Source organism: Octopus sinensis, linkage group LG17, assembly GCF_006345805.1.
Source record: "Octopus sinensis linkage group LG17, ASM634580v1, whole genome shotgun sequence".
Taxonomy (NCBI): Eukaryota; Metazoa; Mollusca; class Cephalopoda; order Octopoda; family Octopodidae; genus Octopus; species Octopus sinensis.
Window position 1 is genome coordinate 837,596 of NC_043013.1, and position 15,516 is coordinate 853,111.

The 15,516-nt window shown below is 36.6% G+C and overlaps 1 protein-coding gene across 3 annotated transcripts in view; it reads left to right on the forward strand.

The window, feature by feature from the left end:
* LOC115220707 (extended synaptotagmin-2) overlaps positions 1-15,516 on the forward strand; it is an 84,756-nt gene that overhangs the window by 867 nt on the left and 68,373 nt on the right. For all 3 annotated transcript variants that reach the window (XM_029790856.2, XM_029790858.2, XM_029790857.2), the window contains exons 2-3: positions 10,191-10,232; positions 12,431-12,568. In XM_029790856.2, coding sequence (XP_029646716.1) covers positions 10,191-10,232; positions 12,431-12,568 — 180 coding nt within the window. The remainder of the gene's footprint in view (positions 1-10,190; positions 10,233-12,430; positions 12,569-15,516) is intronic.

Sequence of the window (15,516 nt, forward strand, 5' to 3'; positions counted from 1 at the left end):
AAGTTTATATCACGAACCTCGAAATCTGTTCATGATTGGTTCAAGAGAACTTTCAACACAGTTGAACACGTTTCTCTTTTAATGCAACTCTCAAGTTTTATTTTTCTGCCAATGTCAGCGAAACTCTTGATGCAACTGGAATATTTATAAGAGAAGCTGCTCTTAACTTTGCTGAATGTCTTCTAGTTTGATTATATCGATTACCTGACATCTGTTTGCACAACTTTCTACGAGTTCTCAACTTTAACAACAATCATTAATTAATCATCTTTCCAGTTTTATTTTGCATTATCTTTTAATTTGTTTATATTTTCTAACCCTAACCCATCCGACGCATCCCTTTCATCTCTTTCGACTTTGATGCAATAAAGATTCGTCGACAGAACTTTTTGTTAATAAATAATTATCACTTGCAACTCGCATTCCCTAATGTTGAAGGAAAGAGTCCTTTTATTAGATGTGAAAACTCCTTTTAGGAACTTCCCGAGCTGCTCGATCAGCCTCACGTTTCTTTTCTGTCAAGATTACAAATATTTATGAATGTTTACTGCTTCACTTTCAAATCTGTGTTTGGCCAAAATAGGTTTTGTCGTTTTTGTTATTGCACCTGCCAACTAACCGTTTAGGTGCCTTACTTTAGGAAAGATATTAGTGCCACAAATCCACGTAAATCTGAGAGAAATTTCAAGTTTTGTTTTCATGTCAGAAATAATCATTCTGTTTATTATAGAAATAGAATCGCAGAAAACTGTGAATTTGTCGTTAATGTCCTTGGGAATAGATAAATGGTAGGAATCTTAAACCCCATTTCCTTGAAGATCTCAGATTACACACCTATATAAAAAAGAAATAATTAGTTGTGCTTGTTGATATCAATATCATAAGCAGTTGTTGCTGTTGTGAAGCAGTTTGCCTTCAGCGATTCGCAACAAACCGTCCATCTTAAACCCCGGGTGGAAACCGTGTCTCAACTAAATTCTCCTCTGTAAATTTTCTTGTTTCTTTTGATGAATTCCTTGAATATCCATTATTTATTTTAAAAGATTCTTTCCGCTTAAAAGAGTAATTGTTTTGGTATCTAACTAAAATGCCGCAGATTTAAAGTTTGGGGGTTGAAGTTGCGAACGGAAATATTGAAAGTTTGTAACATGACGTCAGCCAGCAAGGTGATAGTAATTTCATTTATTCACCATTAATAAATACCGATGAATAAATTGTGAGTTGAAGCTCGAGTTTCGATGAAACACTTGGCATTTTTCGTCATACATCTTCCTTAAAAGAGAATCGCTTCAGGTCATCTAAAAGTAACATCTCACTGGCAGGGCGTGGTTGCTTAAAATGCAAATTTACAGACAACCTATTCATTTCTGCGTTAACCCTAATAGAGTATTTCTATTTTGTCTGTATAGAATTTATTGTATTCAGTCTGTTGTACTTTACCAGGGAATAATAGAAATATAATCACCAAGAGGTGAACGACAGATAATGTTTCTAATCCCTGTCTCTCTCTCTTTCGCCTACTTTGCAATCATTACCTGAATATCACTCACTACCTGCTCCTCATTCTATTATTATTATTATTATATATTAGATGCAAAACAAGAAAATAAAACAACGAAAAAACACAACGAGAAGAAAAAAAACTTACTTTCTAGAGACTGCTGAACATTTTTACAATGACTGAAATATTTATAAATAAGAATGTTTCTTTGATGCGATGTTTTAGTGTTTTTTCTCTTCTTTTGTCACATTTAAATGGTAGTTTTAGTTGTTTAGCTCCAGGTTAGTTCTGATTGAGCAAACCGATGAGTAAAGAGGTTCTGACCTTAATAACTAAGATTACATTTGGTAATATGCCCTCTTACATTTTATTTCATTCAATTTAGACGGTAGGGTGGAATTCGAGGGAGTTTGGCTATTTCTAGCAGTTTGAGCGACCGCATAGGCGTTTCCTCGTGTCCTCAGCGCGCGAGTGCGCGTTTTGGGAAAGAAATGCGAAACTTAAAAACATTTCATTCCACTTTCTTACATTTGCAGGTTTGTTGTTATTTATAGAAAGGCAAAGGACTTTTAGCTTTGACAAAGAAAAAGGATATCATTTAAATATTTCCATACAACATTTTATGAATTACTCATAAATAGATTATTTTGACCTAATGACAAATAGAAAGTTTTCATGGGTTTCCTGTATAAAAATGTTAAACTTTTCGCTATGTTTCGATATAACCCGAAAGATTGCCTAACTTCTAATAATTTCTTACTAATACATAATCAACAGTTATGAGAACTCGAATATAGATAGGAAATTGAATTGAATTTAAAATTCATTACATCCAGAACAGCATCTGAAACGTATATTTTGTGATGATTATCTTCATTTTGACCGACTCACAAACACTGTACAAACCCTGGTTCACAGACTTCATGTCTCTCCTTCACACTGTTGATATTTTTACTATTGCAATGGCTTCTGCTTTCCTCAGCTAACTCATTGCAAACCACCATGTCCACCCGAAATACTCTTCTCTTCGTGTTACCCATTCCCTCTCACTATTCAGGCGCCCTTCCTGCTAACCCCTGCACTCGATCTTTCCACCGTAGAATTCCAGCAGACTACAATTCTCTTACCGCGATATATATATATATATATATATATATATATATATATATATATATTATATATATATATATATATATATATTATTTCCGTAGACATCAGCTAACAAACGTTCGAGCTGAATGCCAATGATATCGATCTTAGAAAACCTGCAGTGTGTACGGGTACAGTTCCATTCTCGTGATTTGAGGCAGAAAAACAGTTTCTTTGTCCTGAAAATAAAAAAAGAAATTCTACATTGTTCGGCTCCCCCCCCCTACTATTTCTCTATTTCCTCGACTGACATCAAAATAATGACATTAATATGGACGAAGCCAACTCAGAATTCCTTGCTTAAAATACTTATCGTCGTCTCCGAGCTGCTGCTGCTGCTTTTCCTACCACAATAATATTGATTGATTCTGTTGAAGCTCATAGACAACTTTTGCTATGTCAAGACTATCGTTGGTCCAGGAGGTCTGGTAACAATCTGTAGAATCAGAAGTACCAAGATCTAGGTAGGAGCCAGGAAAAAAAAAGGGGTGGTGGTTCCAGTTATTCGGTTAACATTTAAAATTGATTACCTTGCATATAAACTTAAAATTTAATCAATAGACACTATCAGGAGAGTAGTCTTAAAATCAGGCGTGGCTATGTGGTAAGATGTTCGTTTCTCAATCATATGATTTGGGGTTCAGTCCCACTGCATGGTACCTTGGGCAAGTGTCTTCTTATTAAAGCCCTGTGGTGATCAAAGTTTTGTGAGAAGCGTTAGTTGATGGAAACTGAAAGAAGCCTGTCTGTGTGTGTGTGTGTGCATATATATATGTAAATAAGTATATATATTCGTATGTGTGTGCATGACACTGTCTCCTTGCTTTGACCATCATGTGATAGTCGTGAGTGTCACTGCTATGCAAGTGACACTCTTCAATTCCAGTCATCTTTGAGAACATGTCTGGCCCTTGGGGAAATATTACCCTACTTGGAAACAAGTGAAGTTTGGCGACAGGAAGGGCATCCCTCTATAGAAAATCTGCCTCAACTAAATTACCTCCAACGCATGTGTGCAGGGGAGTTTCTTTATATGTCATGTAGATAATAATAATAATAATGGTTTCAAATTTTGCCACAAGGGCAGCAAGGAGGAGGGGGATGACTTGATTACATCGACCCCAGTACACAACTGGTACTTAATTTATTGACCCCTCAAAAGGATGAAAGGCAAAGTTGACCTCAGCAAAATTTGAACTCAGACTGTAAGAACAGACAAAATACTGATAAGCATTTCGTCCAGTGCACTAACGATTCTGCCAGAATAATAATAATAATAATAATAATGAACTTATTGGCTACAGTGTTCATGTGAACAGCAATTCATCAAAAAGATTAGCCAAAATTGCATGGAAAGTACATAGGAAGTGAACAGTGAACAGGTCTGTGTGGTAAGTAGCTTGCTTACCAACCACATGGTTCCGGGTTCAGTCCCACTGCGTGGCACCTTGGGCAAGTGTCTTCTACTATAGCCTCGGGCTGACCAAAGCCTTGTGAATGGATTTGGTAGACGGAAACTGAAAGAAGCCCGTCATATGTATGTGTGTGTCTGTGTTTGCCCCCCCTCCCCACATCGCTTGACAACTGATGCTGGTGTGTTTACGTCCCTGTACCTTAGCAGTTCGGCTTAAGAGACCGATAGAATACATACTAGGCTTACAGAGAATAAGTCCCAGGGTCGATTTGCTCGACTAAAGGCGGTGCTCCAGCATGGCTGCAGTCAAATGACTGAAACGAGTAAAAGAGTGAAAGTGAATGAATTGGTTTTTTTTTCTTTTAAATAAAAAAAAAAAAAACCTGGATTGGGGTGGTTTCACCAGGTGTACTGTTGGCAAATTTTGGAAAGCATGAAAGTTTTGAAAGATGTAGTGTCCCAACAGTTAGCAACTGATGCGAACAGTTTATTCCATGCCTCAACAATTCTGAGCATGAAAAAATGTTTCCGTCGTGAGTGGCGTGTTGCTTTTTGGTTTTGTAAGCATATGGTATTCTCAATTGAAATCTACTCTACATGATATTGAATGTGTTGATATGAGGAGGAAAAGGAGTGGTGCTGAAAGAATTACCAGGTTCTTCTAGTCTGGAGAATAGTGTAGTTTAATGTTCAGTTAAACATTTTTGCAGGTGGTAAGCAGGTGCACTGTGACTTCAGAAAGATATGATATACCATGAAGGGAGGATTGGATTGGCATTATGGAGCTCTGGGAGTCTTCTTTAAATGAATTCGGGTAAACGGTACTTGTAAAGATAGAAGTATTTTGATTTCATAGCAGTGGATTTCAGTTTCACATTTTATCTCATTTGAACTATAAATAATTAACTTTTTTTTTAACTCTGCTGGGAACGATACACCTGAAACAACAGCTCCAACGACAAAATTAATCTTTTGAAAAATGATATAAACATACAACTAACAACAAGATGACCCTTTATTGCATAACTTGACCTGCTGGAAATATTAAGTTCTCTCAATGGACATATTAGTGAGTGTAGTCCCTGTTAACACATACACAGGATGGTCATGGCTGGAAAGCATGTTTGATAAAGATCGATCTGAGGCAAATCAACAACGATGATTATTAATTTTGTTGAAAGCATATTTGTTATTCACATGCCTTTTGAACAGAGATAATTCAAAAGGATCAAAACCATAATGAAATGGAGCCAATTAGAAAATATCACCAACTGTGACAATAATATTAACAACATCTGTTGTGCTTAGTTTTCTATGGGACACACATGGTTTCAGCTGTGAGCTTTCTCACACAAACATCATCAGATTAAGCTTGCAAGCATCATCAGTGATAAGGATTTCGTTTACTTCAGAAGCATTAAGTTAATGGCAGATCAGGGAGAATAGTAGAAATATGGATTTCAAATTGTGACACAAGGCCAGCAATTCCAGGGGAGGAGGGTAATGAATTACATCAACCCCCAGCGCTCAACTGGTACCTACTTTATTGACCCTGAAAGGATGAAAGGCAAAGTCGACCTTGACAGAATCTGAACTCAGAACATAAAGATGGATGAAATGTCACCAAGCACTTTGCCTGGCGTGCTAAGGATTCTGCCAGTTCGGTGTTTTAAGAAAACAAAACTCCAAAGGGAGAGAGAGAGAGACTGAAAACAGTGGAGTTCTGAGCAGCTGAGCTGTGCAGCCATGCAAACGGTAGAAATATTGCGAGCATATAATTTGAAATGTGTTTTATGAAGAAAGCAAGGTTGAAAGCTGCCTTTGTCTGTTCATTTGTAAGGGAGCCACAATGGAGATACAACAGAATGAATTGAAGATCACAGATCTCTCAGATAGATGGAATAGAACTGCTGTTGTTGTTGTTCAGACCATACCAGCCCTAACCAAACAGACATGGACAAAGGCTTTCCAGTTGTGACCTTCTTGCCTTTTTTTTGTCTTTCCTTTTTTGACAATGTTATATATATCGGATACATTATTCAATGTGATTCTTTTGGAGGGAGGCTTGGCTGCTATTTCTTAGTTAAGATACCATGTAGAAGCCTCTCTCGAGTTAAATGGATCATGAAATTGTGAAAGAATGCAAGAGGTTCTGAGACTAGGCTTTGTTAGAAGATTTAAATTATATGAAATATGTAATTCTGTTGTAATGAATGCCAAGGATCGACACTTAAGAGGCATAATCCACATACATTCTATATTGATTCCAGTTTAAATATCTTACTTAAAGCATCTGCCAGTGACTTCATTTTCCAGCTGTTTTTGCAACTTGCATTTAACTTTTCCTACATTTTTATCACATGTCCAGCAGATCATTAAATTATCAATATGCAGAAAAAAAATATTGTCAAGTCTTAAACTGTAAAAGTTGCTGCAACAGCAATTATTGTAATACTTGCATGTATTGTGACAAAAATAATTACTTAGAATCTGATTGGTTTTATTTCACTAAAACAATTAAACTTCAGTTTTCAAAGCACGAGTATGACTATGTCTATTTTTGATTACAGTTGATTAGCTGACAGCTTTCAACTTAATTACAATAATTCATCTGGACTGCTAATAATGACAATGCTTTCATAACAACATACAGTAAAGTTATTCAAACATGACGTGGCCGATGACAGTGTCTCCTGATTGGCACTCGTGCCAGTGGAACGTTAAAAGCACACGAGAGCGTGATCGTTGCCAGGGCCATGGATTGGCTCCCATGCCGGTGACATGTAAAAAACACCATTTGAGTGTGATCGTTGCCAGCATCGCCTTACCGGCACGTGAAAAACAACATTTGAGCGTGGTCATCGCCAGTGCCGCCAGACTGGCTCCTGTGCAGGTAGCACGTAAAAAACACCTTTTGAGCATGGTTGTTGCCAGAACTGCCTGATGCCTTCGTGCCGGTGGCACATAAAAGCATCCACTATACTCTCAGAGTGGTTGGCATTAGGAAGGACATCCAGCTCTAGAAACTCCTGCCAGATCAGATTGCGCTTGGTGCATCTTTCTGGCTCACCAATCCTCAGTCAAACCGTCCAACCCATGCCAGCATGGAAAGCAGACGTTAAATGATGATGAAGATGAAAGAAGGCTCAGTGTTCATCTAAACTTTCAATTTTGTTGCCTTAAAATTTGTATTATTTGAATTGTTAAGCATTATTTAGAGTAGACACTTTCATGGACTTCCTTGATCCTCTTCTTCTATTTCCCTCACTTGGTACTCTGTTCCCATCTATCTCCATCATTCACCCTCTCTTACCTTGAGGATATGTCCACACACCTATTCCAGTCCCTCGATCATAGTCTTGTCTCTCAACTCTTAGTACCTGTCACCTCCCTCGATACTTCACAGCCTCAATCAAGGTGTTTTCCTTTGCAAGCTACTTGGTAACTCTACTAGTGTCGATGACATGAAAAATAAAGCACCCACTACACTTTGTGAAGTCTCAGAACCATCAGGAAGGGCATCCAGCTGTAGAACCCATGCCAAAGCCGACACTGGAGCTGGACACAGTCCTCTGACCTGTTGGATCCTGTTAAACTATCCAAGCCATGACGACATGATTATTTTCCTAAATTTTTCATTATTTTCAAAATTAATTGAAACAAAGACAGAAATTTGGGACCAAAAGGGTTAATAGGATGGCTAGCTTTTGGTTGAACCTGAAGAGAACTGAATTTACTGGAGACTTTTACTAAAAAAGAACAGGCAAGAATAGAAGTGAACATTTGAGCTGATTGTATGATGCATTCCTCTTTTATCTTTGTTTATATTTTTTGTCGCTTTTAAATGTAAGTCGAACAATTTAGATATTTCATTTGAAATGTTATCTGTGCCCTGAGTTGACATTTTGTAAGAAATGGTAGCAGCTGCTGGATAATGGAATAACATTTTGTTCCAGCTAGCCTACTCATGTTTTAACTGTAGTCTTGCAGTCTTTTATTGACATGCTCTCAAAATTTCATTACAGTGTGTTACACAATTCCCATGTTTAAATGACTATGAAAAGATTGCATGGGTTTTCTAAAATTTAGTCTAGAAGCAGTAATCTGCTTCATCTTCAAAGGTTAAAGAGTATTTTAAGATATATATTAACAGGAATTATTTGTGCTGTGGCTATGTGGTAAGATGTTTGCTTCCCAACCACATGGTTCCAGGTTCAGTCCCACTGTGTGGCACCTTGGACAAGTGTCTTCCACTATAGCCTCGGGCTGACCTAGGCCTTGTGTGTGGATTTGGTAGACAGAAACTGAAAGAAGCCTGTCATAATGTGTGTCTGGGTTTGTCCCCCACCACCACTTGACAACCAATGTCAGTGTGTTTACATCCCTGTAACTTAGCATTTCAGCAAAAGAGAGTGATGGAATAAATACTAGGCTTCAAAAATTAAGTACTGGAGTCAATTTGTTCAACTAAAATTCTTCAAGGGGTTGTTCCAGCATGGCTGTAATGACTAAAACGAGTAAAAGAGAAATGATATTTAAATGACTTCTTATCATCATCATCATTTGTAAATGGTTCACGAATTAGATAAACCCTCCTACTTACAATTAACATGGTTAACTTGGCAAAACATATCAGTGGAACCGAAAACGATGCTAAAACATGTTATTTAGAATAAACAGTTTTCTAGCTGGATTCTTTTTCGGACTTTTCTCACGTATTTTCCACCATTAAAACATGCTCTGGTGATTTTAGTTTTGAAGAATTTTTATGAGAAAATTTTTACATAACTGATGGAAACAGCCATAGCAGTTAATTACTTTATTTTCCTGTTTTATAATTTGTGTATTAACCCTTTTGATACCAACTCAGCTGAGACCACCTCTAGCTCTGTAGTACAAATGTCTTGTTTTCATAAGTTTTGAATTAAAATCTTCCACCAAACCTTAGTCACAATTTATATTCCTAACACCAGCTGAATGATAACTGAGTTATTTTGACTAAATTCTTTGTTATATTTAAAATTAATTGAAAGAAACAAAGAGCATCTCAACAGAAATATGATAACAAAAGGTTTAAAATATATAATAGAGACACAATTTTTAATCCTTTTGATACCAACCTGGCTGAAACTGCCTCTGGCTCTGTAGTACAAATGTGTTGTTTCCATAAGTTTTGAATTAAAACCTTCCAGTAAACCATAGTCACAAGGATAAAAGGTAAAGATGACCAAAGCAGTATTGGAACTCAGAACATAAAGAGCTGGAAGAAGTGCTGCTGAGCATTTTGTTTGATGTCTTTAACTGTTTTGTTACCAACCCGGCTGAAACCACTTCTGGCTCTGTAGTACAAATGTGTTGTTTCCATAAGTTTTGAATTAAAATCTTCCGCCAAACCTTAGTCACAATTTATGTTCCTAACACTAGCTTAATGATAATTAAGTTATTTTACTAAATTCTTTGTTATATTTAAAATTAATTGAAAGAAACAGAGAGCATCTCAACATGGTAACAAAAGGGTTAAATTGTTGTTTAGTACCATGTCATCTCTGAGCAGTCTTGTTGTCAAACATGTTCCATTCATGGCCATCCTGTCTGTTTTGGCAGTGTATAAATCCTACCTAATGTCATCCGGTGTGTTTTTCCTATTTGGGCATTGAGGGAGATTTGGCTGCTCTTTCTCAAGTGCTGAGTGATTATTTAGCAGCTTGCTTGTTTGACTCAAGTGGTCTGATTAAGTTGAATGAAATGCTTTATTTTCAGTTTGCTTATAGATACACTACTGTTTGCATTATATACCCCGTTCCTTCAAATAAATCTCTTTTATCTATTAACTAGATCTTTTTCAAAGCTATATAGTTTATTTTGGACTTTATAAGCTCTCTTTCTCCCTCTTCTTTCCCACCTTTCTTTCACTCTCTCTCTCTATGCCTGACTTTCTACATCTTTCTCTCTATACTTTTTCATCTTTTTTCCTACACTCTTACATATCTGTCTTCAACTCTCTGTATCGCTTTCTTCTCCCACTTTCTTTGTATTCGCCTCCCATCCTTTCTGTATATCCATGTGTATACGTTTCTGTTACCATTAGAATTATTGTTCTTATCTGTTTTCATTTTCTTTTCCTAGGTATACTTCCCCGATGTTGAGAGAGCTGAGTGGATTAACCATGTAAGTATTTAATTGTTTTTTAAACCAGCCTTGTAACCATTGTAAATCTTTTTCTTAAGCTCTGTGCTCTGGGGCATTCAACTCCTTAACAAACCAATTGAGATAAATTACAAAACTGGAGAAAACTGGTGAGGGTCTGCATCAGTCACAAATAATCCAAAAGGAAGTGTGGTAGTTAAAATAGATGTAATTACCATGAGGGTAGGGAGAGGTCTGTTAGTTTAGGCTCAGATTCTTCATTGAGGAAAAGCAGAACGTGTTGTGTGCTTCAGGTGTAAATTACCTGAGTTTGGGTGGCTTTCAGTCCTCAGTTGAAATGTTTCTGTTTACTTTATTAATCCTGTGCGAGGAAAGATCACAGTTTCCAATATTCTAAATGTGTTGTTTTCTAAGGAAAACATTTCTTGTATCAGAGAATAAAAGGTGATTCCTCAGCAAGTTGGTTTTGATTCTCAGGCAAAACTCTTCCTTTTGTTTCTCTTCTTTAAATTTGCAGCTTTATGTTTAGGTAAATTGTAATTGATCTTTACATTCTGAATTTGAAAAGGAAATTCTATCTCAATTGTTTATTCTGTGATGCTTGTCTAAATGTTTTAATTTTGTCTAAACTGTTTATTATTTGAGTAAAGACTGCAATAAGGGGACCACACCTCAGTGGCTGTGTGGCATTTAAATCGTTAAGCTTTAATTTTCACAAGTTCTGTGTTATTACATCTCTGAGAATTGTACACCATATCAGCTAAATCATCCCAACTGAAGAACATTATTTACATTTGACAGATATTTGTCCTCATTTTGTTTGTTGTTAACACATTTCGGCTGATATATCCTCCTGCCTTCATCGGGTGTCTTGGGGAAATTTTGAACCTGGGTTCTCATTACTAAGGTTTTTTTGATGTTGTTGTTATTATTATTCAGGTCACTGCCTGGAATTGAATTCGGAATCTTGAGGTTAGTAGCCTGCTCTCTTAACCACTACGCCATATGCCTGTGGCATAGTGGTTAAGAGAACAGGCGACTAACCCCAAGATTCTGAGTTCAAATCCAAGCAGTGACCTGAATAATAATAATAACAACATCAAAAAATACCTTAGGAATGAGAAGCCAGGTTTGAAATTTCCCCAAGACACCTGATGAAGGCTGGAGGATATATCAGCCGAAATGTGTTAACAACAAACAAGATGAGAATAAATATCTGTCAAATGTAAATAATGTACATAATTTCTCATGTCTTAAATATAGAACTGTATGAAGAACACTTCTTAGAATGTATGAAATGTCTCTATTTTCAGCTCTGTTTACTTCAAGCAAAAAAAAACCACAAAAAACATGGGAAAGCGGATGTGAAAATAGGAAGAATATATTTGATAGTAAAATTGTTTTATATTGGTGGCACATAAAAAGAATCTTTTGAGTGTTGGGCCTCATGGAGGCAATGTCGCCGATGTTGGTGTCGTGTAACTGGCACCTGTGGCAGTGGTGTGTAAAAAGCACCTTTTGATAGTGTGGGCCTCACAAAAGCAATGACAAATGACCGAGACCTTTGTCAGTGTGTTGTGAAATTGTAATTGTGGCAGGTACTGGTGTCTCACAACTGGCACTTGTACCGGTGGCATGTAAAAGCACCCATTACACTCTTGGAGTGGTTGGCATTAGGAAGGGCATCCATCTGTAGAAACCCTGCCAAATCAGTCAGGAGTCTGGTGCAGCCCCTTCACTTACCAGCCCTGTCAAACTGTCCAAACCATGGACAATGGACATTAAATGATGATGGTGATGATGATTGAGAAAAGAAACTACACAATTGAATCTTTAAATGTAACACAGTGGGGAGTTGAGTGATTATTGTTTGGCTATTGGTAAAGCATTTTAATCAGCCAAAGGTTCTGTTGTTGTTTGAACCCAGATCAACAAGTTGTGACTGTTCCATTTTTTTAGAGTATCTAGGACTACACTATCTAATGTGTCTGTTTTTAAACTCTTTAGTGTCTGAATTGAAAGGCATTTGGTTGCAGTTTCTAGCAGATCAAGTGACCACAGCATTTCCCTTGTTGGTTCAAGCTTCCATTGTGATGATAGTAACAGGGCTTTCGTTACAGGGTTTTGGTACTTTACATTAGAACAATAGACACAATTCACTTGGGAATGTATTCATCATTAATAACTGACCTTTTCCTCCTCCTTTTTCTTTTCTGTAGATACTCAGTCAAGTTTGGCCGTATGTTGGTATATATGTCCAGAACTTACTCACCAAAACTGTTGAACCAAAGATCAAGGAGAATTTACCTGCAGCTTTACAGTCATTTAAATTTGAGAAGATTGATTTGGGTGATATTGTAAGTATCTTATTGATTTTTAACGATATTTTTTCATTGATCTATTTAAAGAGTGCACAAACACACACACACGCAAAACTACATAGAAATTACATTAAGAATACAGTTTTTGAGTGTGTTATACTTCAAGTTGTTAGTGTTCTACAACTTTTTCCTTGTTCCTCTCTCCTTTTACTAGTTATCAGTCATTGATTTGCGACCATGCTGGAGCTCTTTTAGTAAAGATTTTAATTGACCTCATACTATTTCACTCTGGTACTTACTTTATGAAATGGTTCAGTTTTACTCCATTTACGTAGACAGAGATTTACACTGATTTATACACATGTGTAACCATATGAGAATGCTCCGCTTGGTCTGAGGAAGACTATCACTGACTCTTAAAAGACCATGAGATGCCTACATGATGTCTTTTGGTAAATATTGCAAACAAGCCTTGTATGTGTGCATCAGTATTCTTTAACCATTTTGTTACCATATTTGTGTTGAGATGCTCTGTGTCTCTTTCAATTAATTTTAAATATAACAAAGAATTTAGTAAAATAACTTAGTTATCATTTAGCTCTGTGTCAGGAACATAAATTGTGACTAAGGTTTGGTGGAAGATTTTAATTCAAAACTAATGAAAACAAGACATTTGTTTACAGAGCCAGAGGTGGACTCAGCTGGGTTGGTAACAAAAGGGTTAAACAACCAGTTTGGTTTCTGCTGAGAGTACCTGGTGCATATCAGCTTACCCTACACTTAGCAATACCTGAGTAAGATTTTAGGCTATGAGGTTTGCATCACACCTCATGGACCCTTTCCATTCTATTGACAAGATATCCAACCTCAATAAAGGTTGCAGACTTGGGATTATGGGAGAATCATGATCTTCAGCTAGCACTGGAATCCTCCAAAATGGCAAAGACTATCCCTTTAGAAACTATATGAGTAGGTTTGTGATCAAGGACATTCCATCTTCCTTTCTTGGACTACATTTTCTAATGTGTCTTTCCTGCTTTCTTTTTAAAGATAGTTATTGGGTTGGTGCATAATTATTGTGGCTTTTTTCAACAAATTTTATTCAACAAAAGCAATAACATGTAACAAAAACATCTTTAAATGATTATTCTGGAGCATAATCACCATCTACTTCAATTACTGCTTCCCATTTGCTTGGAAGACAGTCAGACTGTCATTTAAAGATGTTTTTGTTAAATATTATTATTGTTTTTGTTGAATAATTGTTGAATTTGTTGAATTTTAGAAAATTACTATTTATAAATCTCACAACTAGAGATAATCAACATCAGTACTTTGGAGTAAAGATTGTTTGCCAATTGTTGTCCTGGTTTAGGATAAATGTTGCTGTAATTTAGCCCCAGGAGACATCATCTCCAGCTGGCTATATGACATGATCTGTGTCCTTATATTTTCGAACAAGGGAATCTAGCACCCCCCACTAGGCTCAAAACATAAGGACCCAGATCGTGTTGTATAGCCAGCTGGAGACGATGTCTCCTGGGGCTAAATTACAGCAACATTCATCCTAAACCAGGACTGCCATGTTATGTTGGCAAATAATCTTTACTGAATAAAATTTGTTGGAAAAAAAGCCGCAATAATTATGCACCAACCCAATACTAAGTTTGACTGGTATTTCTAGCAGGTTGAGTCACTGTATAGAGGCTTCTTCTTGGCTCATTTAGAAGTTTGTAAATATTAGAGATATTATTCTAAAACCAGATTTTATGCTTCAAGAAAGTTAGCTTTAATAAAATGTTTGATTTCATTAAAAAAGATTAAATTTAATCAGTTCTGTGATTCCAGCACGGAAACCTTTAAATGCTAAACTGTGATAATGATTAATCAGCGTGTTTGATTAAATATTTGAGTGCTGTCATGACTGCATGATTAAGACATTTGAATTGCACATGTGTGGCTCGGAGTTTAATCTCATAGTGTGGCACCTTCAGCAAGTGTTGCTTGTCATGGTCTTGTGAGTGGAATTTACTAGATAAAAAGTTCATTGTGTGTGTGTGTGTGTGTGTGTGTGTGTGTGTGAGAGAGAGAGAGAGAGAGAGAGAGAGAATCTTTCAAGTTATGGACTCTTGAATATACTTCAAAAATTTTCAAAGCTAAAATCATGAGATTTTTTCAGGCCTCTTTTGCACCTATGCACTCTCTCTTCTATCTGCCACCTTGTCTGTGCATGCACCACTTAAAACTGTCCTTCTGTTGTCATGGATCTCATTTGCCAGTATCTCATTCAGCAGTTGTCAACCATTCTAATATTCAGGCCAGATCCAAAACCTGAACTCTTTTTTTTAGGGGGCTCTGCACCAAAAAATAAAAACCCAAAAGACACAAGTCAATTAACGAAAAATTGATTATATTTATAGTGGGGAGACCATCAAGGGCCACCAGAAGGATGCTTGGGAGCAGCATGTGGCCTTGGGAGCCACAGTTGAGAATCACTGATCTAGCGGCTCCTTCCTTTTGACCCCTCATCTTGTTTCTGCATGCACTAATTCATCTGACTATGCTCTTGTTACTAACTTTAAACAAACACTTTTTTCTCTCCTTAAACTTCTCCATTCCTTTCATTTCTCATTTCACAATAATAAGACAACTTCTTTTTGCTGATGCAGAACACCATTGTTTTTCTTGCATTCTGCTGTTTTTTTCTATTTGCTGGGGATTTCAATTATTGCTAGATTTAACTACTAACACTTCAGGCATAATACCAACCTGGCTGTAACTGCCTCTGGCTCTGTAGTACAAAAGTTCTGAATTGTCTTCAAAAGTTCTGAATTGAAATCCTCCACCAAATCTTAGTCACAATTTATGTTGCTAACACTAGCTGAATGATAACTAAGTTATTTTACTAAATTCTTTGTTATATTTAAAATTAACTGAAAGAAACACAGAGTACCTCAACAGAAATATGGTAACAAGAGTTAATC